General features: G+C 45.4%; 4 protein-coding genes across 4 annotated transcripts in view; 3 read left to right on the top strand and 1 right to left on the bottom strand.

Annotated features, from left to right (window-relative positions):
- The window catches only part of LOC309564420 (uncharacterized protein), a gene marked incomplete at both ends in the record, with an annotated part of 648900 nt that overhangs the window by 239021 nt on the left and 383221 nt on the right, over nucleotides 1-26658 (top strand).
- Nucleotides 1-26658, bottom strand: part of LOC309562909 (gastrula zinc finger protein XlCGF66.1-like) — a 471303-nt gene that overhangs the window by 325942 nt on the left and 118703 nt on the right. The window lies entirely within an intron of this gene.
- The window catches only part of LOC309562651 (uncharacterized protein), a gene marked incomplete at its 5' end in the record, with an annotated part of 57642 nt that overhangs the window by 1954 nt on the left and 29030 nt on the right, over nucleotides 1-26658 (top strand). The gene's annotated exons all lie outside the window — the stretch shown is intronic.
- LOC309563490 (uncharacterized protein) lies at nucleotides 513-25125 on the top strand (the record flags this gene model as incomplete). The annotated part of the gene is made up of 5 exons (XM_082267883.1): nucleotides 513-1383; nucleotides 7625-8140; nucleotides 17714-19067; nucleotides 21814-21824; nucleotides 23735-25125. The coding sequence occupies 5 exons, from the start codon at nucleotides 513-515 to the stop codon at nucleotides 25123-25125; spliced, it is 4143 nt and encodes a 1380-aa protein (XP_082124009.1).

The following is a 26658-nucleotide window of genomic DNA, read 5'->3' as shown; positions in this document are numbered from 1 at the left end:
GAGATCAGCAGTCTATGGAGGAGGGGGAGATGATTATGGAAAGTAAACAGGAGGAATCTTCTCCACATATGGACACAGGTAAGTAAGAAACACTAAATGGAAAAACCTTTCACGTTTTTGTTTTACTTCCATGAGAAAAAAAAGTACATATTAACATTGTTAGACGGGTTGAAACCCACCACATGCCTACTGAGTTGACCAAAAAAAAAAATACAAAGTAGCAGTTGATCTAGAGGAGAGCAGAAAAGCCACATACAGTTTGTCCCAATTCTCTTCAGGTTCAAAGAATCTCAAAAGGCAGTCAGATAACTCCCCAGATCCACGTTCTACAGTGATTGTTCCTACAAATATTAAAAGTGCTAACGGTCAGCTAAAACAAGTCTTTTTGGAAGGCTATTCCTCCTCTTTACATCTTTTACAGAAAATAACCCTTTCAATAAACAGAGCTGAAAACAATGTCCCTTCAAATACCTAGTGTATGTTGTCCTTGTTCGAGATAGAGAGCTACACATATGAACAGCGGGCCATTGAACAGCGAGCCATTGAACAGCGAGCCATTGAACAACAGTGAGCTATTGAACAACATCGGACAGCGGACCATCGAACAGCAGACCATCGGACAGCAGCAATCGAACAGCGGCCCATTGAACAGTGGGCCATCAAACAGCGGGCTATTGAACAGCGAGCCATTGAACAACAGTGAGCTATTGAGCAACAGCGGACCATTAGACAGCGGACCATCGGACCGCGGACCATCGGACAGCGGGCCATCGAACAGCGGGCCATTGAACAGCGAGCCATTGAGCAACAGTGAGCTATTGAACAGCGGACCATTGGACAACGGACCAATGAACAGCGGGCCATCGAACAGCAGGCCATCAAACAGCGGGCCATCGAACAGTGGGCCATCGAACGGCGGACCATTGAACAGCGAGCCATTGAGCAACAGTGAGCTATTGAACAGCGGACCATTGGACAGCAGACCATTGGACAACGGACCATTGAACAGCAGGCCATTGAACAGTGAGCCATTGAACAACAGTGAGCTATTGAACAACAGCGGACCATCGGACAGCGGGCCATCGAACAGCGGACCATTGAACAGCGAGCCAATGAGCAACAGTGAGCTATTGAACAGCAGACCATTGGACAGCGGACCATTGAACAGCGGGCCATTGAACAGCAGGTCATTGAACAGCGGACCATTGAACAGCGAGACATTGAACAACAGTGAGCTATTGAACAACAGCGGACCATCGGACAGCGGACCATCAGACAGCAGACCATCAGACAGCGGGCCATTGAACAGCGGGCCATTGAACAGCGAGCCATTGGACAGCGAGCCATTAAACAGCGATCCATTGAACAGCGAGCCATTGAACAGTGAGCTATCATGATTTTGTAATTCCACTGGAAATCAGGGTAGCAGGGAACCTGAACCTCATCCTAGTCCCCAGGCCCCAGCAGCCAGCGTTTTCCTTGTCTGACCACGAAGAAAGGGAACATTATCCATTAGACTGATGTCTGCTAGGTACATTGTAAATGGTTTGCTTCTCTTTTACTCTCTGTTTTGTCCATTCCTTTATACTTTTATGTGTTCTTTCTCTCTGATCCTTCTTTATGGATCTTGCTAACAGGAATATCAAACATGGTCCTAGTATTTTTTTTTTTTTTTAAGTAGGCTGTAGGGAGTGCAAATCAGAAAGAACTGATTTTGTAAGTGATTTTGTTTCTCTTTTAGTTTTTCTGTGTTCAGTCCTTTAGGAATATCAAATGTGGTCCTAGTAGGTTTTTTACGTGGGTTGTAGGGAATACCAATCTGAGAGAACTGATTTTTTAATTGATTGATTGAGAGAACTGACTTTGTAAATGTTTTTGTTTCTCTTCTACTTTTTCTGTGTTGTCCACTTCTTTATACATTTAGGCATTCTTCCTCTCTGATCCTTCTTAATGGATCTTGGTGAGAGGAAAATTTAACGTGGTCCTAATATTTTTTTTCTTTAAAGTGGGCTTTAGGGAGTTCAAATCTGAGAGAACTGATTTTATAATTCATGTAGACTATTGATCGTAATTGATTTTGTTTCTCTTTTACTTTTTTTGTGTTGTCCATTCCTTTATACCAGGGGTCTCCAAACTTTATAAACGAAGGGCCAGTTTACTGTCCTTTAGGCTTTAGGGAGGCCAGACTGTGACTGGTGGGAGTAGAAAAAACCCTGCCATCAGTGGGAGTAAGTAATGCCCCATCATTGGTTTTATTAAGAGATTTGTTGTTGGTATCCATGAGAGGAATAGTGCTCCATTGTTGGTGTCAGTGGCAGGAATAGTAATCCATCATTGGTGTCAGTGGGAGGAATAGTACCCCATCATTGGTGTCAGTGGGAGGAATAGTGCCCCATCATTGGTGTCAGTGGGGGGAATAGTGCCCCATCATTGGTGTCAGTGGGAGGAATAGTGCCCTATCATTGGTGTCAGTGGGAGGAATAGTAACCCATCATTGGTGTCAGTGGGAGGAATAGTGCCCCATCATTGGTGTCAGTGGGAGGAATAGTACCCTATCATTGGTGTCAGTGGGAGGAATAGTGCCCAATCATTGGTGTCAGTAGGAGGAATAGTGCCCTGTCATTGGTGTCAGTGGGAGGAATAGTGCCCTGTCATTGGTGTCAGTGGGAGGAATAGTGCCCCATCATTGGTGTCAGTGGGATGAATAGTGCCCCATCATTGGTGTCAGTGGGATGAATAGTGCCCCATCATTGGTGTCAGTGGGATGAATAGTGCCCCATCATTGGTGTCAGTGGGATGAATAGTGCCCAATCATTGGTGTCAGTAGGAGGAATAGTGCCCTGTCATTGGTGTCAGTGGGAGGAATAGTGTCCCATTGTTGGTGTCAGTGGGAGGAATAGTGTCCCATTGTTGGTGTCAGTGGCAGGAATAGTGCCCCATTGTTGGTGTCAGTGGGAGGAATAGTGCCCCATCATTGGTGTCAGTGGAAGGAATAGTGTCCCATCGTTGGTGTCAGTGGGAGGAATAGTGTCCCATTGTTGGTGTCAGTGGGAAGAATAATGTCCCATTGTTGGTGTCAGTGGCAGGAATAGTGCCCCATTGTTGGTGTCAGTGGCAGGAATAGTGCCCCATTGTTGGTGTCAGTGGCAGGAATAGTACCCCATCATTGGTATCAGTGGGAGGAATAGTGCCCCATCATTGGTGTCAGTGGAAGGAATAGTGCCCCATCATTGGTATCAGTGGGAGGAATAGTGCCCCATTGGTGTCAGTGGGAGGAATAGTGTCCCATCATTGGTGTCAGTGGCAGGAATAGTGCCCTGTTGTTGGTGTATTGGGAGAAATGTTGCCCCATTATTGGCGTCGGTGGGAAGAATAGTGCCCCAAGGGCCGGATAAAAGCAAGCAAAGGGCCACATCCATCCCCGAGCCACAGTTTGGAGACCACTGCTTTTATATTCATACGTGTTCTTTCTCTCAGATCTTTCTTAATGGATCTTGCTGAGAGGAATATCAAAGTGGTCCCAGTATTTCTTTTTTAGTGGGCTGTGGGAGTACAAATCTGAGAGAACTGATTTTGTAACTGATTTTGTTTCTCTTTTATTTTTTTCTGTTTTGTCTATTCCTTTATTCTTATATGTGTCCTTTTTCCCTGATCTTTCTTAATTGATCTTGCTGAGAAGAATATCAAACGTGGTCCAAGTAATTTTTTAGGTCGGCTGTAGGGAGTACAAATTTGAGAGAACTGATTTTGTAATTGATTGATTGAGAAAATTCATTTTGTAACTGATTTTTGTTTCTTTTTTACTTTTTCTGTGTTGTCCATTCCTTTATACTAAAATGCGTTATTTTTCTCCGATCTTTCTTAATTGATCTCACTGAGAGGAATATCAAACATGGCCCTAGTAATTATTATTTTTTTTTCCATCATATACATTTTTATTGAAAAAATTTGAAGTACAGCAATGTGAACAAATATCAAACATAGTGCAGTATCATACTGGAAAAACAATATATCCAGAAACTCGTGGCAGCAAACTCATAAAGATTAACAGGAAGGAGAAAAAAAAAAGTTAATAGTAACAATTGACTGAATGCCACTGTTGCGATGTAACAAAAACCTATCAATCGTGTATGTGGTCTATTCGTGGCAATAGGACTAGCTGGAACTTAAGTTTCCCTATAAATCATAAAGGGGTGGGGGCCCCCAAACTCAGTTCATCCATCTCCATATGCTCCCGTCAAGTGTTAGCCTGTTTCGTGTAGGTTAGTCAGTTATGAGAGGACGAGAGAAGGGTCTGTCAACAATCAGTTACATATATTTCAAGGGTATATATTTTTTCTTCAGAGGTAGTTGACACGGTTGTCTTTCCAGCGTGTTTTAGTCAGAAGAAAAATGTGTATGTAGGAACAAACATAGCAAGAGGAGTGGAGCAGTGACGGCCGGTCGATAGGGGGCACAGGGGCGCCGACCCCCCAATCATCTTCAAAGAGGAAAAAAAAATTACCATTTAAAGCCCACTATGGGGCGCCGGACCTATTGTTGGCTATAGGGGGGTGGGGTTTGGCATCCCACGTGGTGCCAGGCAGAGGCACCGATTGGCGGCCATTCTGGGTGTCATCGGGGCGCAGAGCGACGCGCCCCGACACTCCCCGCTAGTCCTGTCCTGGCTGTGATTGGTCCAGACTCCAGCCTGGACCAATCATTCAGGACATCCTGACTGACGTCGTTGGGGGCGGTGCCGGTGTGTGCGTCAGTCACCTTCCCGACGGTTCCCGCCACCGTCAGAGCGAAGAGAGAGGAGCAGCGCGCCGTGGACGTCTCGCAGTCTGAGTGTGGAGTCAAAGGACAGGAGTCGAGTCAGCGAGCCAGCCCACTGCCCAGGAGAGCAGGTAAGTGAACAGTGATTGAAGCCGCTGCAGTGCGATGCCATGCCCTTACCATGACCTGTGCCATGCCTATACCATGACCTGTGACATGCCTGTACCATGACCTGTGACATGCCTGTACTATGACCTGTGACATGCCTGTACCATGACCTGTGCCATGCCTATACCATCGCCTATACCATGACCTGTGACATGCCTGTACCATGACCTGTGCCATACCTATACCATCTCCTGTACCATGACCTGTGACATGCCTATACCATCACCTGTGACATGCCTGTACCATCACCTGTGCCATGCCTGTACCATCACCTGTGCCATGACCTGTGCCATGCCCATACCATGACCTGTGCCATGCCTATACCATCTCCTGTACCATGACCTGTGCCATGCCTGTACCATCACCTGTGCCATGCCTATACCTTCACCTGTGCCATGCCTGTACCATCACCTGTGCCATGCCCTTACCATGACCTGTGCCATGCCTATACCATCATCTGTGCCATGCCTATACCATCACCTGTGCCATGCCCTTACCATGACCTGTGCCATGCCTATACCATCTCCTGTACCATGACCTGTGACATGCCTGTACCATGACCTGTGCCATGCCTATACCATCACCTGTGCCATGCCTATACCATGACCTGTGCCATGCCTGTACCATGACCTGTGCCATGCCCTTACCATGACCTGTGCCATGCCTATACCATCTCCTGTACCATGACCTGTGACATGCCTGTACCATCACCTGTGCCATGCCTGTACCATGACCTGTGCCATGCCCTTACCATGACCTGTGCCATGCCTATACCATCTCCTGTACCATGACCTGTGACATGCCTATACCATCACCTGTGACATGCCTATACCATCACCTGTGTCATGCCTTTACCATGACCTCAAAGTCACGCAATTTTTTACCGCGTTTGTTGCCGTGAAGCAATACCTATTACATTTTTCTTTTTGCGCCCCCCAACAATTTTGAGCACCAGCCGCCACTGGAGTGGAGTTCGGACGTAGGGTGAGGGGGAGCAGTCCAGGGGGGGGGGGGTAATATGGAAATAGTCAAGGTGTGATCAAGCAAGGGGTGGGGGGGGTAAAAGTGATGAGAGGAAATGGGGGGGGGTGTCTCCTCGGTCGGCACCCCATATTCATTGTGGTGGGGGAATGTGTCAAATACTCGTGGAAGTGTGAGGCTGTGTGCAAGGGGCCTCCCTCCATCATTCCCTGTTTAGGGGGGAGGTCCTCTTGCAGTGGTTGGTATTCATGTCTCCAGAGTATTTGTTGGATTCTATATGTGAACAGTTAGTGTTCGGTATCATGGGTGGTGACGGCCCTAGTCATTTTTTAAGTGGGTTGTAGAGAGTACAAATCTAAGAGAAATGATTTTGTAAATGGACTGTTACATTCGTCTTATGTAAATTGTTCCCAATCTCTGACTGTCTCCTGTCCTCAGTTTCCAACCTTTCTTGTAGCATGTCATCACTCTCTGACCATCTCCTATGAAATGGCCGCAGTCTCAGACCATCAGTCGTAGTACAGTTATGTCCACAAATATTTGGACACTGATCCAGTTTTCTGCTCAATAATATTCATTGTTTTCATAAAGGAGCAAGTAAAGAGCCAGTGCAAAATATGCTAAACATAAGCAAGGCATGTGGGCGTATAGTAGAGTAGTGGTGAACCATTGACAAGTGTGAGCTATACAACGCAAATAGGTATAGCTAGTATATGATCTTGGGGCTCTTACATAATATCAACAAGGTTGTGCAAATACCAGAGAAGGGGAAGAAAACACCAGGGGGGAGAGGAAGGAGAAAATGGAATAATAGAAAGTGGGATCAGGGAGGTTCGGGGGAGCATCGCAGAAGGCTTGGGAGTACTCCTTGAACTTCAGGTAAGTAGAGTTTCTCCTTACAGATCCAGTATCTGAGGGCATACATTTTGAGACCCAAGGATCCCATGTTTTATGAAAGGTTTGCATAGCGTCTGTACGTTGGCAGTCAATCTTTAATTCCTGAGCATCCAGTGAACCTTACATTTTTATGGCTTTGAGGGAGAGGATGTTTGACGACCAAGCTCTGGCTATAATTTGAGTGACCCCCTCACAGATCCAGTATCCAAGAGCATAGATTTTGAGATCCAAGGATCCCATGTTTAATGAAAGGTTTTCATAGTGTTAGTAAGTTTGGCCACCCATTTATCATTAATGAGCATCCAGTGTACCTTAAATTTTTACGGCTTTGAGGGAGAAGTTGTCTGACGACCAAGCTCTGGCTATAATTTGCTAAGCGGCTGTATATATACGGAGACATTTTTAAAGTGTCGCCTATGGGGATTTTTAAGTACCAATGTTTGTCGCCATTCCTCGAGCGTGCGCAATTTTGATGCACAACATGTTGGGTATCTATTTACTCGACGTAACATTATCTTTCACATTATAGAAAAAAATTGGGCTAACTCTACTGTTTTCTTATTTTTTTCGCAAAAAATTGCGTTTGTAAGACCGCTGCACAAATACGGTGTGATAAAAAATATTGTAACGATCTCCATTTTATTCTCTAGGGTCTCTGCTAAAAAAAAAAAAAAATATATATATATATATATATATATATATATATATAATGTTTGGGGGTTCTAAGTAATTTTGTAGCAAAAAAAAACTGATTTTAATTTGTAATTTGTGTCAGGAATGGTCCAGGAATAACATGTATTTAAAATTTGTTTTCCAACAGGTGGATGCGATGTCCGGAATATCTCTGAGGGAAATCCTAACTTATCTTCAAATTGCCATGCAAATGATGACGTCACGCAACACTTTCCGGGAGAAAACTTTATTACTCAGAATACACAGAGATCAATGGATCGCTCCAATCCTCAGGAATCATCTGATGTATTACATACTGTAACTCCAGAGACACATCTAAGATCTCACAGTATGGAGAGATCTACAGATCCATCCAATCCCAAGGAATCTTCACATGAAGGATTTCCCACAGGAGAGAGTTCATTGTCATGTTCGGTGTGCGGGAAATGTTTTACTAAAAACAGTGCGCTTCTTAGACATGAGAAAAGTCACAAGGGTGAGCGTCCATATACATGTCCGGAGTGCAAGAAATCCTTCACTAAGGAAGAGGAATTTCTTTGTCACCAGAAAATTCACACGGGCGAGCAACCCTATTCATGCTCAGAGTGCGGGAAGTGTTTCCATCAGAAAAGAAGCCTCCTTTTACACCAGAGATGTCACACAGGTGAGCGTTCCTATTCATGTTAAGAGTGTGGGAAAAGCTTCAGTAATAAAAAAGTACTTCTTACACACAAAAGCATTGACACATGGGAATGCCCATATTAATGTTCAGAGTGCGGGAAAAGTTTCAGTAATTAACAAATACTTCTTACACACCAAACAATTGACACGTGGGAATGCCCATATTTATGTTCAGAGTGTGGAAAAAGTTTCCCTTAGAGAGTGGACTTCCTTCGGTATCAGAAACGTCCCTTACATTGGTGGTCAGTGGGAAGAATGTTCCTTACATTGGTGGTCAGTGGGAAAAATGTTCCTTACATTGGAGGTCAGTGGGAAGAAGGCCCCTTACATTGGTGGTCAGTGGGGAGAATGTCCCTTACATTGGTGATTAGTGGGAAGAATGCTCCTTACATTGGTGGTCAGTGGGAAGAATACTCCTTACATTGGTGGTCGGTGGGAAGAATGTCCCTTACGTTGGTGGTCAGTGGGAAGAAGGAGGAGGACACACTGAAGTAGCTCTCTCTGAGAACCAGCCTTTTTTCAAGCCTGGGCCTTGCCTGCTAGCTTGGCCCAGGAACAATGCCTGATCCTGGGGGAGGCCCTGGGAGGGATCCCCCTGATGACTCGGGGCCTAGTGAGGAGGAGGTGGAGGACCTGTCTGTGGGTCCGGGCCCTGGTGAGAATGCGGATGTCTTCAGCCAGAAGATTATCAATCGTTTTAGGGCGATTGGGAGAGCTAAAGAAAAACTTAAAGTTTTGAAGGCTGAACACAAATCCTTCAAAACCAAGTATTTCCAGGCCTGGAGCAAAAATCGCACAGCCATGAAGCCTGAGCTACAGGAATTGGAAGAAAGGGTAAATAAACAATCTTTATTATTGGAAAAGCTGAAAGACAGAAGTGGAGCATTTAAAGAAAATTTTGATAATGAGAGGAGATTTACCAGCCAGACATCAGCAAGTTCTCTGGATCAGCAGCCTCAGTTAATGGATGACCAGGCTCCATCTGCCTCTGCACCTCTCCCCCCATGTCAGGCCTGGGAATTGCCAGCGGCAACCAACCAGGGGGTTGAGAGTGGGCATGGAACCCTGACCTTCATCCAGCAGATGGAGTCACCCCTGAAAGCAAACAGGATTGTCTTTTCTGATGATCCATCAGAAGTCCCTGAAGATGGGCAGAGGAGATACAAGCCAGCAAAGCCAGTACTGGTGGAGAAATCCCAGTATACCATGCTGCCTTCCAACATGTCTGCCCCTCCTGCTGTAGTGGATGGTGTCCCAGGTGAGAAGGAGCTGCATATTGGAGTTACTGCTGAGGAGAAATCCAGTGCAGACATGCAGGGAAAATCCCTGACAGTGTCACCAGATTTTCAGATAAATGTGGATGGACCTGCATCTAACACCCCAGGCATGGATTTTTCTGCTCCTGCTGAGACCAGTAGTCCCTCTGCAAGCAAAATGGCTGCAAACTCCAAAGAGTTTGCTTAAGCTGAGTTTTCCAGTGTTCCAGGGCTGATTGACCAGCTGATTGCTTGTGGGGAGGGGATCAACATGGTGTTGCAAGTGGAGTGGAAGCAGCAATGGAAGTATCCTGCAATGCTTTACCTGCTGCTGTGTTAAAACAGGATTCTATTTCTACAACTGAAAACTCTGTCCCAGTGGAAGAGAAGATGACAGCTGGAGTTCTTACCAGTGCAGCAGCAACTATGGATTCTGCTGTGAAGACAACAGGAATAATAAATATCCCAGCAAGTATAAAAAATGACAATAATAATAAAGCAATGAATGTGGTGATGGTGGTGAAGGGGTTAGTAATGCTGGGAAAAATAAAAATGACATTTGCTCAGCAGAGGAAGGATTCATCGGTTGAACAGATCAATCCCGAATCTGTGCAATCGTTATCTGCTAAGTGTGTGTGAGATAGTTTAAAACAAACTGATGGATTTTCTGTTGGGAGGAATGTTGGCAGCTATGCTTCAGTTTTGGGGAGTCGCACCAGTGTGGGTGGTGGGAATTCTGTTAATAGTCACAATTCAGGGAGGTTTGGTGGGGGGCTGGTTAGTGGGTATAGGAGGAGGAATGTGGTTCAGTTGAGGTGGGAGGGGGGTGGAACCCCACCAGTAAGGGGGAGGGTGGCTGAGTTGATTTTGGAAATGGGGTTTAAAGCCTGTTATATTTTTGCTTTGATTTGCCAGGTGGGGAGTTATGAATTTGATTTATCTTTTGTAAAACCGGAAAGTTTGGATCTCTTCTGGCAGAGATTTAGGAGGTGCAAGGGCCTTCAGCAGTGGAGTGGCTTGGTGCCAAAGGTGATTTGAAGGCAGCCTCTGATAAAATCAGTGACAATCTTGGTGCGTAACGAATCCATACCAGAGGCTGATTTAATAGTATGGCTACACCGATATGGCGAGGTCCTCACTCCACTGCGGAAGGTCCTTGATGAGCATGGGATATGGACAGGGGCCTGGACAGTGTCACTAAAATTGGGGGTGCTGGGCAATGTAGTTCAGCACCTTCCCTGCTCAGCCTTTCTGGGTAGGGATAGGCTGACCATTTTCTACCAAGGTCAGCCTAAGGTGTGTAATAAATGTGGTGATAAAGGCCACTTTGCATTGACCTGCACCCTCAAGAAGTGTTCACTATGCCAGGATTTAGGCCATTTGGCCAGAGAATGCACCCAGATTCGGTGCAATTTATGCCAGCAGCTGGGTCATCCATATAGCCAGTGCCCAGAGGCACTGCATAACTTGCCAGGATTGGAGACTGAGCTGCAGAAGCTTGATAAAGAAGATGAAGCAGCTGAAATAAAAGCCCCGTACACACGTACCGATTGTCGGCCGTAAATATTCGGCCGCCGAACGATCGGCCGATTGTCGGCTTGTTAGTATGATGCTTTCGACAGCCGACAGCGCACTTTCGGCCGAATAGAATCTGATGTGTATGCTTTAAAATTTTTGTTGGCCGTCACCAGAACGGCCGATTGTTCGCCAGTCAGTACAGAATTCGGCCGACAGACAACAGATTTGCAAGACTGGGCATGCTCAGAAAAGAAAAAAGACAAGGAAAGTTAACCATCACATGACATCACTTCTGCAGTCGGCTGTTGTTGGCCAACAAAATTCGTGTGCAGTCTTTTGCAGTTTTCAACAGACACGACAGCCCTGGAAAAAAGACGGCCGATCGGTCGGCCGACGATCGGTACGTGTGTACGAGGCATTAGAGAGGAAATTGTTGTTGCCCCTCCTGTGTCTTTTGTGTCAGATTCTGTTTCCCCTGGTGATGTGGTCCCTGAGTCTGTCCCTCCTGTTGTTCCTACATCTACTGTGCGTAGATCCTCCAGACTAGCGGAAGCTGCTGGGGGGGGCGGGTATAGTGGATCTTCCCCCTCGGCCTACTCCGCCTCCAGTCCCTGTCTCTCGTCACTGCAAATGTGGCCAAGAGGGTGCAGGGGTGCTGGATGGTGGTGGGGTCGATGGGGTTGAGGGAGGGGTGTCCATGTCCCATGTCTCACCCTCTGTTGTGGAGGATTCAGATGATGAGGGGTGGGAGAGGACTAGGAGGAAGAAAAAGAGGAAGACCAGTAAAGCGGTAATTTCCTCCTTACAGTCAGACCAAGGAGAGGTTCCTCTTGGCAACACATTTTCTGTTTTATCAGGGGAGGAGTTGGTGTCGGATTTATCAATTTCTTTATCATCTATGGATGAGGGGGAGTCACATAGTGTAAAGAGAGCTGTTTTGGGTGATGAGAGTGTGGTAGAGGTTAAGAAACGACTACCCCAATCATCCTGATGGCAGTTCCTGCTCCGATAAAGGTGGCGACCATTAATGTCGCCAGCGTGAAATCTGCAAGAGCTCATGATATTGCCTTATTTTTGCTCAGTGAGTTTGATGTTGAGATTTTATTTTTGCAAGAGACCTGGCTCAATACTTTGGCCGATGTCCATCTAGCAAAAAGGGAGTGGAGATGCGGTCCCTCCTTTTGGTCTCTTGCGGCTGAGCCTTGCAGCGGAGTTGCAGTTCTTTTTAAAACCGATATGGTAATGTGCCGGAGGGTAATTGAGGTAGAAATGGGGAGATGCATGGTCTTAGACGTCTCTGTTAGGGGGCAGGACCTGCACCTGATCAATATCTATGGACCGCAGTAAAAATGGGGCAGGAAATGCCTCCTCACAAAGATCAAGCCCTTCCTTTTTACATCCCAGCAGGTTGTCTTTGGAGGTGACTTTAACACCATAATTAGGCCTGAAGACAGGAGGGTCTGCATAGACAGGCTGGGTTACGATAGCGTTTTTCTTAGAGATATGGTTAGACAAGCAGGCCTGGTAGATGTGCACATTAAGCACTGCCCTGGCAGCACGGGATTCACGTTTCAGAGAGGGAATAGTCAGAGTAGGATAGACAGGTTTTTTTTTAAAGGAGAACTCTGCTTTCTCGGCTCCTGAGTTGAGAGCGGTGGAGTTCTCTGACCACTGTATGCTGTCTGTGACTCTGAATGCCTCGGACACTCCACCCAGGGGAAGGGGTACCTGGAAACTGAATTTGGCTCTCCTGGAAGATGTAGAGGTAAGGCAATCCTTTGAGGATTTTTTTCAGGCACAGGTTTCTATTCTGGACTTTTGCAGCAGTAAGTCAGAGTGGTGGGAGCTTGTGAAACAAAGGGCGATTGGACTTTTCAAGGCCATAAGTAAGAAGAAACAGCTTGGTATGTATATTGCCTACCAGCATTTGCGGAGGAAGCTTGATCGTCTTGTCTCGTATGGAGGAGATCCAGGGGAGATCTCGGAGGTAAAGCTTCTTCTTAGGAAGTGTCAATACGACCGGCATGCCTCCTTGGTTCTGGAGAGAGATTATGGGAAATATCACTCGCCTGATCCTTACCAGAACTGTAAGCAAGGCATAGCAGTTAAGACGGTCATAGGTCTGAGGGATAGTACGGGTTCCCTGGTGAAGTCCAGATCAGGGATCCTGGACATCTTCAGGTCATATTACGCAGACCTTCTGGGAAGAAAGGACCTTAGTCGGGACAGGATGGAAAGCTTTCTGGATTCTACTCCAGGATTAGGAAATGGTACATTGCCTTTGATGGATTTGACAGAACCAATTTCAGCGGATGAGGTAGTTCGTGCTATAGTTCGTGCTATACAGAAGCTGGCTACCAAAAAATCGCCTGGGCCAGATGGGTTGACAGCTGAATTTTTAGTGTTTTAAGTCCATTCTGGCTTCCTTTTTAGCGGAGGTTTATAACAGCTGTTTAGAAGAGGGTTTTCTCCCTCCCTCCATGAGGCAATCCGCTGTGATTCTTCTGTCAAAAGGTAAAGACCCCTCAATAATTGAGAACTGGCGCCCCCATCAGTCTTCTCAATGTTGATAGAAAGATCTTGGCGAAGATTCTTTTTTGGCGCTTGCCCTCAGTAGCAGGCGATTTGTTGTCCAATCATCAGCACTGCTCGGTCCAGGGCAGAAGTACCTTTTCAGCAATTTTAGCTGTCCGGGAGACTTTGGAGCGATGCAGGGCTGCTGGATGGAGAAAGTACTTGCTGGCATTGGATCAGGCGAAGGCTTTTGATCGAGTCAATCATGAGTACCTGTATTTGCTACTTGGTAGATACGGCCTGCAGGGGAGGTTTATAGATTGGCTGAAAACATTATATAAAGAGCTGAGAGCTTCCCACTTGTTAATGGTTGGGTTGGACAGCCTTTTGAGGTTGGCTCTGGGGTGCGCCAGGGGTGTCCTTTGAGCCCCCTGCTATATGTATTCGAAATCGACCCCTTCATAAGAAGGTTAAAGGGTGGATCGTTGTGCAGGGTGCCTTTGGGCATTGCTGGTGTGCCACGTTTGAAGGTCTATGGCCTATGCCGATTATGTGTCTATTATTATCTCTGGGATGGAGGAGGCGCAGGAGGTGGTCTCTGTGATAGAGCAGTACACGGAGGCTTCTGGCTCTAAAATCAATCATGAAAAGAGTGAAGTTTTCTGGATGGGTGAGGAGGGTGAAAGCTTCGAACTTCCGGATGCCTTCCCAGAGCCCCAGCAGGAAATTAAAGTGTTGGGCATCAAATTTGGTCCTGGTGACTATGGTCATCAAAATTGGGAAAGCAGGTTGTTGAATGCCAATGCCAAGGTGGCAAGCTGGAAGAAATGGAAACTTTCCTTGAGGGAAAGGGTTTACTTGATTAAAACGTACCTGATCCCAATCTTTTTATATGTCAGCTTTGTCTGTATCTTGCCGGAATCTCTCTATGCAAGGGTGTACAGCTGCTTTTTCCAACTGTTATGGAAAAATAGGCTGAACCTGATAAAACGCAATGTAACTTACCTGCCCAGGCGGGAGGGTGGTCTAGGAATGGTCAACCCTATAGTTTTCTTTTCTCTGCTCTTTTTAAAGTATAATCTTGGTAATATGATCGCAGAGACCCCGCCGGGATGGGTGGGTATTTTTCAATCTTGGTTTAGGCCTTTTCTGCGATGCTGGGAAGATGGCGGGCCAGTGAAAATTCTGAGAGTCCAACATTACAAGCTTCCGGCTTATTTTGCCCCGTGTCTGAAAATACTTAGGCAGTGGCAGGTGACAGTGGGGGATATCAAGTCCCTCCCCAGAAAGCTTCTGGAGAAGAGGATTTTGGGCTCTGCTTTCAGTGTGTTGCTGACCTTAAGGGATTGGCCAGGCCCCGTAATGAGGGAGGGGTTGCGTTTAATTAACTTGGGAAGAATCCCTTTGAAGTTTAGGGATCAGGCCTGGCTCGCTTTCCATGGAAGGCTCTATGTGAGAGGGAACCTGAAGCATCGCCCTGTGGATGATCGGGATTGTCCTAGAGCGGAGTGTGTTGGTAAAGTGGAGTCTATGGACCACTTTTTGCTCCAGTGTCCCTTTAACATAGAGGTGTATAAAAGGGTGGGGAGGGCTCTAGGCATCCCCTATCTCTATCACATGAGTTATGCGGAGTGGGTGTACGGGGCATTCCCGACTCGCTGGGATTTTGATTTGGATACACTTTTTCTAGTTAGTATAGTTGTCCGTTACTTCACGTGGAATGCACGGTGCCAGATTACCCTGCGGAAGAAAATCCTCCCTGTCGAGGTGGTGGTGTACGATATTCTGGGTGAGGTTGGGAAGATTCGGGGTCTTGAGAAGGGCAGGGAGCCTCGAGCGGTCTGGATAAGGGCGTGGAGGAATATCAGACCTGCTTTTGGTGAACTGTCCATCTCTGGGTGAGGAGCTCTTTTCCTATGCTATTTCTTTCACGCCCTTAGCTTTTGTTGGTTAATATCTTCTTTTTTGAAGAAGGGCTGCATGCATAATTGGAGTGGTTTTGTTTCTTGACCTCGCAGGTTGGATGTCTGGTGTGGTGGTGTGAGTCTTACTAAGATTATTCTCCCCGGTAATGACATGTTCATGATGTGAGTTTTGCTTTTGCTGTAAAGCCATTCTTTATTTGAGAGCAGAACTTGCTATGTATTTTTTTTCCCTTTTCATGTAAATATGTATATATTTATTTATGTATATTGATTTCATGCTTATGGATTGCAAGACTTTATTAATAAACAAAATTGGGAAGAATGTTCCTTACATTGGTAGTCAGTTGAGGAATGCTCCTTTTATTGGTTGTCAGTGGGAAGAATGCCCCTTACAATGGTTTTCAGTGGGGAGAATGTCCCTTACATTGGTGGTCAGTGGGAAGAATGTTCCTTACCTTGGTGGTCAGTTGAAGAATGCTCCTTTCATTGGTTGTCAGTGGGAAGAATGCTTGTTCTATTGGTGGTCAGTGGGAAGAATGTCCCCTATATTGGTGGTCAGTTGAAGAATGCTCCTTTCATTGGTTGTCAGTGGGAAGAATGCTCGTTCTATTGGTGGTCAGTGGGAAGAATGTCCCCTATATTGGTGGTCATTGGGGAAATGTCCCCATACATTGGTGATCAGTGGGAAGAATGCCCTCCTACATTGGTAGTCAGTGGGAAGAATTCTCCTTCTATTGGTGATTAGTGGGAAGAATGTCCCTTACATTGGTAGTCAGTGGAAAGAATGTTCCTTACATTGGTGGTCAGTGGGAAGAATGTCCCTTACAATGGTAGTCAGTGGGAAGAATGCTCCCTCCTTGCATTGAAAGTCAGTGGGTGGAAATGTCCTTTTAATATGGAGTACTGTCCTCCCTAGTGATGCTTTCAGGCCTTCACTGCAGAAGTTATTTCTTGCTTGTTGATCTTTCTACCTTCACTTTTATCAAATACCGTATTTTTAGGACTATAAGGCGCACTGAAAATCCTAAAATTTGATCAAAAACTGGCAGTGCGCCTTATAATCCGGTGCGCCTTATATATGAAAATAGTTTGAAAATTTACCGTTTACTGGATGGTTTGACAAAAGGGGTGCAACCACTGGACATAAGTGTCAATCGTTCCTTCAAGGCGAAACTGCGAATCACGTGGGAAAACTGGATGATGGAAGGAGAGCATTCCTTCACGAAGACCGGGAGGCAACGCCGGGCCAGTTATGCCACTGTGTGCCAGTGGATAGTGGATGCCTGGCATAAAGTATCCGCCAGAACTGTCATCCGAGGGTTCGCGATGAGCACCTGCCAGTAAACCTCGCGCGGATCAACGTTCCAGAAAAAAAAAAGTGCGCCTTATAGTCCGGTGCGCCTTTATATATGAAAATAGTTTGAAAATTTACTGTTAACTGATACAGCGCCTTATAATCCGGTGCGCCTTATAGTCGCGAAAATATGGTAAGTGAAATGCATGTCCAGTTGGGTTGAGGTCAGTTTATAGATAGTATAGCCCTAGACACTTCATAATTCTCTCAGCAGTCATCATCAATAAACGCCAGTGACCCAATCCCTTTTACATCCATAAATGTTCATACCATACCACCGCCTCCATCATGTTTTACATATGATGTAGAAGGCTTCGGGTCATGAGCCATTCCTTCCTTTCTCCATACTTTCTCTTCCAGTCATTCTTATACATATTAATCTCAGGGTCATCTGTCCAGAGAATATGATCCAGAGCTGAATAGACTTTTGAGGAAGTTTTCCTGCAAAGTTTGTTTTCTGACCTTCTATTCCTTAAGGTTTACCAGCGGTATGCGCCTTGTGGTGAACCCTCTCTATTCAGTTTCATGAAGTCTTCCTTTGGTTGTAGACTTTGACAGTGACACATCCACCACCCAAAGAGTGTTCTTGACTTGGCTAGACATCATGAAACAGTTTTTCTTCACCAATAAAGGAATTCTGCGATCCTTTAGCACAGATGTCTTCTTTGGTTGTCCAGGTTTCTTGGGGTTCTAAGCTCACTCGTTGGTTCCTTCTTTTTAAGCTTCTACCGAATTATTGATTTGGCCTCTCCTTACATTTCTGTTGTTTCTGTGATGGGTTAGGTTTGATTTCCCACCCTTAATGATAGCCTACTTTACTTGTATTGAAGGCTCTTCAGATCTCATATTGAGAGATCGTAGCAAGAGCTTATCAATGGCAAACTCCACATTTGTGGTCAGATGTTTGGTGCTAGGTCAACATATATGATTTCTGAATGTAAGGCATGAGGAATTCTTCTAAAATGTATTTAAAAATTGTTTTCCAACAGGTGAATGCGATGTCTGGAATATCTGTGAGGGAAATCCTAAGTTACCTTCAAATTGCAATGCAAATGATGACGTCACGCAACACTTTCCGGGAGAAAACGTCATCACTCGGAAAACACAGAGATCAATGGATCGCTCCAATCCTCAGGATGTATCACATACTGTAACTTCAGAGACACATCTAAGATCTCAAAGTAGATCAACAGATCCATCCTCAAGACATGAAGGAGTTCACACAGGAGAGAGTTCATTGTCATGTTCTGTGTGCGGGAAATGTTTTACTAAAAACAGCGCGCTTCTTAAACACGAGAAAAATCACACGTGGGAGCGTCCATATTCATGTCCAGAGTGCAAGAAATCCTTCACTAGGAAAGAAGAATTTCTTAGTCACCAGAAAATCCACACTGGTGAGCAACCCTATTCATGTTCAGAGTGCGGGAAGTGTTTCAATCAGGAAGGAAGCCTGATTTCACACCAGAGATGTCACACAGGTGAGCGTCCCTATGTATGTCCAGAGTGCAGGAAAAGTTTCAGTAATAAACGAGTGCTTCTTACACACCAAAGAATTCACACAGGGGAACGTTCATATTCATGTTCAGAATGTGGGGAAAGTTTTCCTCAGAAAGTAGACTTTCTTAAGCATCAGAAAGTACACACGGTGGAGCGTCCCTATTCTTGTTCAGAGTGCGGGAAAACTTTCATTCATAAATCAAACCTTCTTGTACACCAGAGAAGTCACACGGGTGAGCGTCCCTTTTCATGTTCAGAGTGTGGGAAATGCTTCACTCAGAAAACCTCCTTCCTTAGACACCAAGGAATTCACAGTGGTGAGCGTCCCCATACATGTCCAGAGTGCGGGAAGTGTTTTGTTCTGCAAGCAGACTTTCTTTTACATCAGAGAATTCACATTGGCGACTATCCCTATTCATGCTCAGAGTGTGGAAAAGGTTTCACTTGTAAAGGAAACCTTCTCACTCACCAGAAAATTCACACGGGAGAGCGTCCTTTTTCATGCTCAGAGTGCGGGAGGTGTTTTAGTCAGAAAGCAAGCCTTCTTAGACACCAGAGATATCACACGGGCGAGCGTCCCTATTCATGTTCAGAGTGCGGGAGATGCTTCACTGAGAAAGTAAGTCTTGTCAGACACCAGAGACGTCACGCGGATGTGCGTCCTTATTCATGTTTAGATTGTGGGAAAAAATTTTATGAGAAAGGAGGCCTTGACAGACATCGGACAATTCACACGGGTGTGCGACCTTTTCCGTGTTCAGAGTGCGGGAAATCTTATGTTCGGAGAGTAGACATTCTCAGACATCAGAAAAAACACACGGGCTTACAGGGCGGAGGGAGTGGGAAGCCCTCATAACCGGCTTGATAGGTTTGTTGAGCTAGAAAATCTAGAGATATAGAGTGGGGAAAAAAAGTATTTGATCCTCCTGCAGATTGTGTGAGTTTACCCACATACAAAGAAATGGCGGGTCTATAATTTTTATCATAGGTGTATTTTATATGATAGAGACTGAATATCAACCAAAAATCCAGAAAAAAACACACGATACAAATGTTATAAATTAAGTTGCAGTTCAGTGAGTAAAATAAATATTTGATGCCCAGGCAAAACATGACTTAGTAGTTGGTGGAGAAACCCTTGTTGGCAAACACAGAGGTCAGACGTTTCTTGTAGTTGGTGACCAGGTTTGCACATATCTAAGGAGGGGTTTTTGTCCACTCTTCTTTACAGATCTTCTCGAAATCCTTAAGGTTTCTTGGCTGTCTCTTGGCAACTCGAAGTTTCAGCTCCCTCCATAAAATTTCTATAGGATTAAGGTCTGGAGACTGGCTAGGCCACTCCATGACTTTAATGTGCTTCTTCTTGAGCCACTCCTTTGTTGCCTTGGCGGTATGTTTTGGGTCATTGTCATGCTGGAAGACCCAGCCACGACCCACCTTGAGTGCTCTGGCTGAGGGAAGAAGGTTCTCATGCAAGATTTTACAATACATGGCCCCATCCATTGGCCCCTCACCATGACTCAGAAAACAAACCCATTCAAATGACACACTAACTGTGGTAATCCATGGGAAATATGGCAACACATGGGCAACACATCAGGAATCCTTAATGGAAAAACTTAATGGAAACCATGACAATACAGATACAACCGTACCAATGAAGCAATGTCAAAGCATAGCTAAGATGAATAATGGAACCCAACCCAACCCAACCCAATGGAACAATAATGTAATGGAATGACCCAATCAGGACTTCTCTTGCATGAATGGACCTTTTTATAAGTTGCTATTGGCTGCTGCATGGAATTGCTCTTTATTTGCTTGCCTGTGGAAACTGGCTTTTTATTGGCCAAGACTACAGTATGTATAATGAAAAATAAAATCGAAATATTTTTCACTTTAATTATGCAAGATTTGGTTTCCATTAAAGCTCTTTTTTTATTGTGTGATAATTTGTTATAAATACCTGTAATTAAAAAAAAAAAAATACATATTCTGATTATTCAAAATAAATAAGAAAGCTCCACACTTACAGTGTTCTGTTCTGAGTCCCTTTCTTTGGTTACAAATGACCATCCTTCTTAAAAGATTGGTGATTGGAATAGGCTCAGTTCATGAGGAGTCCTCCATTGGGGTTCCATTTGTGAGATGGAGAGCCCAGAAGGTTCAGTTCCACATGTGTATCAGCTATTATTTTAAAGACACATGAAGCTTTCACATAGAATATTCCCATTGCTGCCATCTTGGTTCTCCTCCTTGTGGCTCCTCCTCAGTGATAGGCTCCATAATTTCACTTTCATTGCCTTCATCAATGATGTGGAGGTCATCTCCGTTAGTGGCCTAAGGAATATTTCAGTGTCAGATAGTCAAATGAGAACACAAAAATGTATTGTCCATTTATATTGGTGATCAGTAGAGAAAGGCCGGTTTCTTTGGTGGCCACTGGCAATAATGTCCCTTATATTGGAGGTCAGTGGAAGAAACCGCTTATTTTTGTGGTTCGTGGGAAAAATGTCCCTTATATTGGTGGTCAGTGGGAAGAATGTTCCTTACATTGGTGGTCAGTGAGAAGAATGCTCCTTACATTGGTGGTCAGTGAGAAGAATGTCCCTTACATTGGTGGTCAGTGAGAAGAATGTCCCTTACATTAGTGGTCAGTGGGGAGAATGACCCTTACATTGGTGGTCAGTGGGAAGAATGTTCCTTACATTAGTGGTCAGTGGGGAGAATGCCCCTTACATTAGTGGTCAGTGGGGAGAATGCCCCTTACATTAGTGATTAGTGGGAAGAATGTCTCTTACATTGGAGGTCACTAAGAAGAATGTCCCTTACATTGGTGGTCAGTGGGAAAAATGTTCCTTACCTTTGTGGTCAGTTGAAGAAAGCTTCTTTCATTAGTTGTCAGTGGGAAGAATGCTCGTTCTATTGGTGGTCAGTGGGAAGAATGTCCCCTATATTGGTGGTCATTGGGGAAATGTCCCCATACATTGGTGATCAGTGGGAAGAATGCCCTCCTACATTGGTAGTCAGTGGGAAGAATTCTCCTTCTATCGGTGATTAGTGGGAAGAATGTCCCTTACTTTGGTGGTCAGTGGGAAGAATGTCCCTTACATTGGAAGTCAGTGGGTGGAAATGTCCTTTAATATGGAGTACTGTCCTCCCTAGTGATGCTTTCAGGCCTTCACTGCAGAAGTTATTTCTTGCTTGTTGATCTTTCTACCTTCACTTTTGTCAAACAAGTGAAATGCATGTCCAGTTGGGTTGAGGTCAGTTTATAGATAGTATAGCCCTAGACACTTCATAATTGAAGCTGCTGCTTCTCTCAGCAGTCCTAATTAATAAACGCCAGTGACCCAATCCTTTTTACATCCATAAATGTTCATACCATACCACTGCCTCCATCATGTTTTACATATGATGTAGAAGGCTTCGGGTCATGAGCCATTCCTTCCTTTCTCCATACTTTCTCTTCCAGTCATTCTTATACATATTAATCTCAGGTTCATCTGTCCAGAGAATATGATCCAGAGCTGAATAGACTTTTGAGGAAGTTTTCCTGCAAAGTTTGTTTTCTGACCTTTTATTTCTTAAGGCTTACCAGCGGTATGCGCCTTGTGGTGAACCCTCTCTATTCAGTTTCATGAAGTCTTCCTTTGGTTGTAGACTTTGACAGTGACACATCTGTGACGGTGTTCACCGTCACATAAATTTAAGGACAGATGGGTGACGGTTTGGATTGCTTCATATTAGGGCTGCAACTAACGATTAATTTGTCTGTCGACTAATCTATCGATTATTTTTACGATTAGTCGACTAATCTAACGATTATTTTTATTTTATTTTTTTGCTTAATTTAGTGTTTTTTTTGATTAGCTAATTAATCCTGTAATTAATACAGACCCCTCAGTAAGCCCCCCTCCCACTACAGACCCCTCAGTAAGCCCCCCTCCCAGTACAGACCCCCACAGTAAGCCCTCCCACCTAGTACAGACCACTTAGTATGCCCCCCCTCCCAGTACAGACCCCCCAGTAAGCCCTCCCACCCAGTACAGACCCCTTAGTAAGCCCCCCTCCCAGTTCAGACCCCTCAGTAAGCCCCTTCACCTAGTACAGACCACTTACTAAACCCCCCTCCCAGTACAGACCCCTCAGTAAGCCCTCCCACCCAGTACAGTCCACTTAGTAAGCCCCCCTCCCAGTGCAGACCCCTCAGTAAGCCCTCCCACCTAGTACAGTATGTACTGGGTGGGAGGGCTTACTGAGGGGTCTTCACTGGGAGGGGGGGCTTACTAAGGGGTCTGTACTGGAAGGGGGGCTTACTAAGTGGTCTGTACTGTACAGACCACTTAGTAAGCCCCCCTCCCAGTACACTAGTACAGACCCCTCAGCCCTCCAACCTAGTACAGACCCCTTAGTAAGCCCCCCCTCCTAGTACAGACCCCCCAGTAAGCCCTCCCACCCAGTACAGACCACTTAGTAAGCCCCCCCTCCCAGTACAGACCCCCCAGTAAGCCCTCCCACCTAGTACAGGCCATTACAAGCCGGTGTAGAGCCGCAGCTGGGTGATCGGGGAGGATGGTGAATGTGTTGCGGCAGAAGCTGTGGCAGTACAGGGAGTACAGGGGTGCTGGAGACGGTCAGCGCTCACCTCTCGTCTCCGACGGAGCCCGGCGGGGGAATTTCACCCGGCCGGCCGCTTGAAGCATTGCCGGCCGGGTGAAATTCCCCCGCCGGGCTCCGTCGGAGACGAGAGGTGAGCGCTGACCGTCTCCAGCACCCCTGTACTCCCTGTACTGCCACAGCTTCTGGCGTGTGACGTCACGCGTTGACGCGTCGACGCTTTTTCCGCACGTCGACGATTTTTTGTAGTCGACGCGTCGTGGCAGCCCTACTTCATATTTGTCAGCAAGGTCTCCATGTAGAAATATTGAGATTTGTTCCCATTTGCCATGAGGTCTTTGACCAGGAAGTACAACTCCTAATATGGTCATTCCAGGAAGTTCAATGAGGAGACTGACTGTATAACAATGTTGCTTTTGTCTGAGGTGGCTTTCCATTCACCTATTGTCAGGTGTGCTAATGAACTCACCTGTTGTCTGCTAAGGGATGTATTGACACTCAGAGTAATGTGTACTAGGGGGGCTCGTTATGGAACCATTGTTCTGTGTCTGGTTATTGTGTACATTGATTGTCCCCTGGGGGCTTCTGTCTCATTACACATAACAGTCCTTCTAAGCAAGCTAACGGGCCAATCCCTGTTGACTCATTTTCAAGTCCTCATTTGCATGGCTAAGGAGGACCTGAAGGAGAACGGCATGTACTGTGCAATTGACCAATGGGAAAGCGGTTGTTGGGGGCAGGATGTTCCAAATTGAGAGATCGTAGCAAGAGCTTATCAATGGCAAACTCCACATTTGTGGTCAGATGTTTGGTCCTAGGTCAACATATATGATTTCTGAATGTAAGGCATGAGGAATTCTTCTAAAATGTATTTAAAAATTGTTTTCCAACAGGTGGATGCGATGTCCGGAATATCTGTGAGGGAAATCCTAACTTATCTTCAAATTGCAATCCAAATGATGACGTCACGCAACACTTTCCGGGAGAAAACGTCATCACTCGGAAAACACGGAGATCAATGGATCGCTCCAATCCTCAGGAGTCATCTGATGTATCACATACTGTAACTCCAGAGACACATCTAAGATCTCAAAGTAGATCAACAGATCCATCTAATCGAAAAGAATCATCCTCAAGACATGAAGGTGTTCACACAGGAGAGAGTTCATTGTCATGTTCTGTGTGCGGGAAATGTTTTACTAAAAACAGCGCGCTTCTTAAACACGAGAAAAGTCACACGGGGGAGCGTCCATATTCATGTCCACAGTGCAAGAAATCCTTCACTAGAAAAGAAGAATTTCTTAGTCACCAGAAAATCCACACTGGTGAGCAACCCTATTCATGTTTAGAGTGCGGGAAAACTTTCATTCATAAATCAAACCTTCTTGTACACCAGAGAAGTCACACGGGTGAGCGTCCCTATGTATGTCCAGAGTGCGGGAAAAGTTTCAGTAATAAACAAGTGCTTCTTACACACCAAAGAATTCACACAGGGGAACGTTCATATTCATGTGCAGAATGTGGGAAAAGTTTTCCTCAGAAAGTAGACTTTCTTAAGCATCAGAAAGTACACACAGTGGATCGTCCCTATTCCTGTTCAGAGTGCTGGAAAACTTTCATTCATAAATCAAACCTTCTTGTACACCAGAGAAGTCACACGGGTGAGCGTCCCTTTTCATGTGCAGAGTGTGGGAAGTGCTTCACTCAGAAAACCTCCTTCCTTAGACACCAAGGAATTCACAGTGGTGAGCGTCCCCATACATGTCCAGAGTGCGGGAAGTGTTTTGTTCTGCAAGCAGACTTTCTTTTACATCAGAGAATTCACATTGGCGACTATCCCTATTCATGCTCAGAGTGTGGAAAAGGCTTCACTGGTAAAGGAAACCTTCTCACGCACCAGAAAATTCACACGGGTGAGCGTCCTTTTTCATGCTCAGAGTGCGGGAGGTGTTTTAGTCAGAAAGCAAGCCTTCTTAGACACCAGAGATATCACACGGGCGAGCGTCCCTATTCATGTTCAGAGTGCGGGAGATGCTTCACTGAGAAAGGAAGCCTTGTCAGACACCAGAGACGTCACGCGGATGTGCGTCCTTATTCATGTTTAGATTGTGGGAAAAAATTTTATGACAAAGGAGGCCTTGACAGGCATCGGACAATTCACACGGGTGTGCGACCTTTTTCGTGTTCAGAGTGCGGGAAATCTTATGTTCGGAAAGTAGACTTTCTCAAACATCAGAAAAAACACACGGGCTTACAGGGCGGAGGGAGTGGGAAGCCCTCATAACCGGCTTGATAGGTTTGTTGAGATAGAAAATCTAGAGATATACAGTGGGGGAAAAAAGTATTCGATCCCCCTGCAGATTGTGTGAGTTTACCCACATACAAAGAAATGGCGGGTCTATAATTTTTATCATAGGTGTATTTTATATGATAGAGACTGAATATCAACCAACAATCCAGAAAAAAACACATGATACAAATGTTATAAATTAAGTTGCAGTTCAGTGAGTAAAATAAATATTTGATCCCCAGGCTAAACATGACTTAGTAGTTGGTGGAGAAACCCTTGTTGGCAAACACAGAGGTAAGACGTTTCTTGTAGTTGGTGACCAGGTTTGCACACATCTCAGGAGGGATTTTGGTCCACTCTTCTTTACAGATCTTCTCTAAATCCTTAAGGTTTCTTGGCTGTCGCTTGGCAACTCGAAGTTTCAGCTCCCTCCATAAAATTTCTATAGGATTAAGGTCTGGAGACCGTCTAGGCCACTCCATGACTTTAATGTGCTTCTTCTTGAGCCACTCCTTTGTTGCCTTGGCAGTATGTTTTGGGTCATTGTCATGCTGGAAGACCCAGCCACGACCCACCTTCAGTGCACTGGCTGAGGGAAGAAGGTTCTCATCCAAGATTTTACAATACATGGCCCCATCCATTGGCCCCTCAAATGGCCAATGTCGGCCTGTACCTTTAGTAGAAAAACAGCCCCAAAGCATAATGTTTTCCAGCTCCATGCTTGACTGTAGGGATGGTGTTCTTAGGGTCATAATCAGCATTTTTCTTCATCCAAACATGGCAAGTCCCCCTCCTCAACAATTCCTATGTACAGTCATGTCAATGAACATCTAAATGATTCAGAGAAGGATTGAGAGAAATTGCTGTGGTCAGGTGAGGCCAAAATGGAGCTTTTTGGCATTAACTAAATTTGCCGTGTTTGGAGATAGAAAAATGTTGACTTTGACCCTAAGAACACCATCCCTACAGTCTATCACGGAGGTAGAAACATGATGCTTTGGGGCTGTTTCTCTGCTAAAGGTACAATGCCGACTTTGCCACATTGAGGGGCTAATGTTTTTCTACTAAAGGTACAGGCCGACATTGGCCCTTTGAGGGGCCAATGGATGGGGCCATGTATTGTAAAATCTTGGATGAGAACCTTCTTTCCTCAGCCAGAACACTGAAGATGGGTCGTGGATGGGTCTTCCAACATGACAATGACCCAAAACATACCGCCAAGGCAACAAAGGAGTGGCTCAAGAAGAAGCACATTAAGGCCATGGAATGGCCTAGCCCAGGGGTCTGCAACCTTTAAGACAAAAAGAGCCACTTGGACCCGTTTCCAAAGGAAAAAAAAAAACTGGGAGCCGCAAAACCATTGCGACATTTAAAACAAATATAACACTGCATATATGCCCCCTTTCAATGTAGTGACCAGCATACATGCCCCTTTCAATGTAGTGACCAGCATACATGCCCCTTTCAATGTAGTGACCAGCGTACATGCCCCTTTCAATGTAGTGACCAGCGTACATGCCACTTTCA

Source organism: Pelophylax lessonae (assembly GCF_965119305.1).
Source record: "Pelophylax lessonae genome assembly, chromosome: 9".
Lineage (NCBI taxonomy): Eukaryota > Metazoa > Chordata > Amphibia > Anura > Ranidae > Pelophylax > Pelophylax lessonae.
Note: the sequence above shows the minus strand (reverse complement) of the source record. Positions and strands in the feature narration are given on the sequence as shown.